This window comes from Lolium rigidum, chromosome 1 (assembly GCF_022539505.1).
Source record: "Lolium rigidum isolate FL_2022 chromosome 1, APGP_CSIRO_Lrig_0.1, whole genome shotgun sequence".
In the NCBI taxonomy this organism is placed as follows: Eukaryota; Viridiplantae; Streptophyta; class Magnoliopsida; order Poales; family Poaceae; genus Lolium; species Lolium rigidum.
The window spans coordinates 271,835,495-271,840,275 of NC_061508.1; the positions used below are offsets into that span (position 1 = coordinate 271,835,495).

General features: G+C 49.7%; 1 protein-coding gene across 1 annotated transcript; it reads left to right on the forward strand.

Annotated features, from left to right (window-relative positions):
• The first annotated feature begins 686 nt into the window (after window positions 1-686).
• Window positions 687-4,543, forward strand: LOC124683704 (L-ascorbate oxidase-like). Its single transcript, XM_047218169.1, has 5 exons — window positions 687-950; window positions 1,068-1,160; window positions 1,312-1,524; window positions 3,285-3,476; window positions 3,578-4,543. The coding sequence occupies exons 1-5, from the start codon at window positions 687-689 to the stop codon at window positions 4,541-4,543; spliced, it is 1,728 nt and encodes a 575-aa protein (XP_047074125.1).
• The last annotated feature ends 238 nt before the right edge of the window (window positions 4,544-4,781 follow it).

Sequence of the window (4,781 nt, forward strand, 5' to 3'; positions counted from 1 at the left end):
TCTTTTTATATTAAAAAAGAAACATAAAATCATGTGCATGCAGCTTTGCATCCTTGCTAGTTTAAGCAAAAGAAAGATGGGAATTGTCTTTGCAAAGAATGCACACTAGCTACCAAGAACATATGCGTGTAGCATGTGGACCAGCAGAGGATATGAGGAAGCCGACGCGGTTATGTCTGGCCAATGCATAAAACTACTTGTGTACGCTCGCAAAAATAGGCGACCACCGTCACATGCAACAGACTTAATTAACTACTACAGTACAAAGCAACAAGAACGATATGAACATCTTTATTCGTTAGCCAGAAAGATGCAATAAGAGATCAAGAAAGTTGAGCCATTTCAGGCGCTTTCAAGCTTGAAGCAAGGCTCGACCTATATCGGCAGGTGTTCCAAAACAAGTCACTGGCATCCTAAGTCCTAACCTAACCCCACTGAGCTGATAGGCTCTTTTTTTCCCACTTCTCCGTCAGAAAATCAAGGAGGAAAAAAATAAAGAAAGAAAATACCAACATGTTGTGCCTTTTTGCCCAGTATAAAACTGGCACACATCCTACCACCTTGAACAGGCAGCAGCATCTCTCGATCTCGATCTCTTCTTCCCATTTCTGCCTTTCGAGTTTTCGTTCAACCTTTCCTCCACTTACTGGTCTTTGCAGTAGCAGCAGCATCTTTCCATTGTCGACATGAGGCTTCCCGTGGTGTTCTTTGCGTGCTGTGCTCTCTTGGCACTACTGCATTGCGCAGAGGCGGCCAAGGCCAGGCACTTGAAATGGGAGGTGAGCAACATGTTCTGGTCGCCAGACTGCGAGGAGAAAGTGCTCATCGGCATCAACGGCCAGTTCCCCGGCCCGACGATACGCGCCAAGGCCGGCGACACCATCGTCGTCGAGCTCAAGAACGGACTGCACACCGAGGGCGTGGTCATCCATTGGCACGGCATCAGACAGGTAACCACATGAGCACACTGTTTTATATGTGCTATCCTGCTTCATACAGATCGAGCTTCGCTAGGAGATGTCGCTCTTTTGCTAACATTTCAGCAACGGTATGAACAATGATGACAGATTGGGACGCCATGGGCGGACGGCACAGCGGCGATCTCCCAGTGCGCGATCAACCCCGAAGAAACCTTCACCTATCGATTTGTCGTCGACAAGGTACCAACTACTACTGACCACATCTCCTACATGCCATGCATCATTGTTCATGTCAAGAAGGAAGCTCAACTTAATCTCAAGTTTACTTTCAAAAGTTGCAACTTGTTTGTTCTTGGACATGTGGATGATGAAAATCTGTTCATGGCTGCAGCCGGGGACATACTTCTACCACGGGCACTTTGGAATGCAGAGGGCAGCAGGGCTGTATGGGTCCCTGATCGTGGATGTAGCAGATGGGGAGGAGGAACCGTTCAAGTATGACGGCGAGCTGAACCTGCTACTCAGCGACTGGTACCATGAGAGCATCTATAACCAGATGGTTGGCCTCTCCTCCAGCCCCATGAGATGGATCGGCGAGCCGCAGGTAAACCTTCGGTTACTGATCTCCCAATACAAATCACAAAAATGGTTTCATGATCGGCTTGACTTGCAATCAGAACCAACGAAAAGCGCAGTTTCGAGTAAAATCCAAAACACAGAAAACATTTTCTTGACCTTGAGCACTTCCATCCAAATATGGCACTGGCAGTTTGTAGCACATCCATCTGATTGAGCTGATCCCGGCAAGACCACACGGTTTTTGTTCTCTTCTGAAATTCTGAACTGGAACCACGCTAGAAAAGTTCAGTTAACCGGTGAATTGGGTGCTTTACACCTCATCAACCTCCTTAGTTTCGAAAATGAATACACCACTTTCCTGATATAATTTTGTCAATTGATACTTCGTAATTATGCAGACATGCCGGGTTCAATTATTGTTACGCACTATGGTTAAATAAAATGAGCCACTTATATAGGATAGTAAAAGGCATAGGATTTTTTTAAATGAAAATGCTTATTCTTTTCAGTTAAATAATAGTTTCGGACAACTTTTGGGTTGTTGCTAGACACTCAGTGCATATAGTTGAGCAAACATGGCCTCAAAGATGCAGCTGATGGTAATAAACTGATAATGCCCAACAGTCAGCTTTCTAATCAGCAACAAAAAGGTTACACAAGCATCCATGGCCAACTGTCCTGATGGTAAAAGGCATGGTTAGGATTTTTTAATGGAAATGCTTGCTCTTGTTAGTTAAATAATAGTTTAGAACAAATCTTGGGTTGTTGCTAGACACTCAGTACAGTTAAGCAAGCATGGCCTCAAAGATGCAGCTGATGGTGATACTTATAATGCGGATTGTCAGCTTTCTCATCAGGACAAGAAAGCTTACATGCATCCAGGACCAACTGTGCTGATCAGAAAGGCAACAAAACAAATGGAACCCACCCTATAGGTCTTCCTAGAAAGAAGCAATCCCACCTCAAAAAAAGTGTACCATGTATAGGACACTTTGTAGTCTCAAGACCAGTATTATATGTGTGCTAACAGTGTCGGGACAGATCATGTTCCTATGCACAGCCCAAGCATGCTTTGCATTGCATACACACAGAGCACAAATTTCTGTAGAAATGCTTTGGCGTGTCACAAGGGCACATGATTTTCAGAGGGGACACTTGTGGTCATGTGTCATCGAAAAGCATCCATGCAAGGACCCTTTCTCTCTCGATCTTGGAAACATCTGCCCGGTGAGATGCACGATGCAGAGCAGATGGTGTGTTTTATTTTTAAAAAGTTACAGAGTGAGCAGTGAGGTAGTAGTACTATTATTGTGTGGGGTGCTTTGGCTTAGCGATTGGGTGGTCAGGAAAAAGTCAAGCCAGCATGAGTGCATCATGGTGGTAGATCTTTTTCTTGTGTGCACACTGCACATCCATTGCTTATGCAATGGATGTGTTGGGGAAGAAATTCCAACAAGAACAGTGATGTGTCACTGCCGATTCACACTATGAGGATCAGCTAAACTACAAGTCCTTGGGGATTTGAGGTCCATGGTTGGCAGGATCAGTGCTACCATCTACACTGTTGGAACATTGATCTGTTGATTTACTAACACAAGCAAAATATAACTGGAAGTGTTCACTTAATAATGGGCAATAAACATTATGATCTGAATCTCTGGTCACCTTAGCTAATTCAGGGTAAATTTTACATTGGAAGATGTTTTCTTCTTGCAACCATGATGAGAGGTTCTGCCGGAATTTTTGTGTTAACGACATGCACCGTGTTTTCTTGTTTTGCTGCAGTCGTTGCTGATCAACGGTAGGGGGCAGTTCAACTGCTCGCTCGCGGCGGCGCACACGCCAGGCACCAAGCAGTGCACCGCCGGCGGCAACAAGCATTGCGCCCCGGTGATCCTCCCCGTCCAGCCCAACAAAACCTACAGGCTCAGGATCGCCAGTACCACCTCGCTGGCTTCTCTCAACCTCGCAATCGGGGTAAGCAAATCCAAGATTCATAATTCTCCAAGGCCAAGGACAGAACAGTGTAAACTGTTGGTGCAATGTACAGAATCATGATCGCTCGTTCATCGTTTCAGAATCACAAGCTGACGGTGGTGGAGGCCGACGGCAACTACGTGGAGCCGTTCGTGGTGGACGACATCGACATCTACTCCGGCGACAGCTACTCCGTTCTGCTCACCACCGACCAGGACCCGTCGTCCAACTACTGGATCAGCGTCGGCGTGCGCGGCCGGATGCCCAAGACGGCGCCGGCGCTGGCCCTGCTGAACTACCGGTCCAACCGCGGGTTCAAGCTGCCGGCCATCGCGCCGCCGGTGACCCCGGTGTGGAACGACACCGCGCACAGCAAGGCCTTCGCGAACAAGATCCGCGCCCGCGCCGGCACGCCCGCGCCGCCGGCGACGTCGGACCGCCGCATCGAGCTGCTGAACACGCAGAACAAGATCGGCGGGCACATCAAGTGGTCCATCAACAACGTGTCCATGGTGCTCCCGGCGACGCCGTACCTGGGCTCCCTCAAGATGGGGCTGAAGACGGCGCTCGCCGCGGCGCGGCCGGCGGACACGTTCGGGCGCGCCTACGACGTGACGAAGCCGCCGCAGAACCCGAACACGACGACGGGGGACAACGTGTACGTGCTGCGGCACAACACCACCGTCGACGTGGTGCTGCAGAACGCCAACGCGCTGGCGCACAACGTCAGCGAGGTGCACCCGTGGCACCTGCACGGGCACGACTTCTGGGTGCTCGGCTACGGCGAGGGGGCGTACAAGGGGGACGCCGCCGACGCGGCGAGGCTCAACCTGGTGAACCCGCCGCTGCGGAACACGGCGGTGATCTTCCCATACGGGTGGACGGCGCTCCGGTTCGTGGCGGACAACCCGGGCGTGTGGGCGTTCCACTGCCACATCGAGCCGCATCTTCATATGGGCATGGGTGTCATCTTCGCCGAGGCCATCGACCAGGTCGGGAAGGTGCCCAGGGAGGCCGTGTCGTGCGGCGCCACGGCCACCGCGCTCATGAACGGCGACCACCTCTGATTGTGTGTGGATCACCTCTGAGGCAGGCTCTTTTTGAGAAGTGGTAATCTCTTCTGCATCGGTTGCACTTGCAACTGAAGGGTAAGCGTTTTTTGTGATTGCTAATTAGTTAGGGTTCTTCTATTTATTCCCCACTCTTTGCGATTAGAGTGCGATTGTATTATTTAACTAGTGCTTGCGATTTATTGGAATGCAACGGAATGGTTTTCTCGGCAGTAATGTGATGTCAACAATGTTC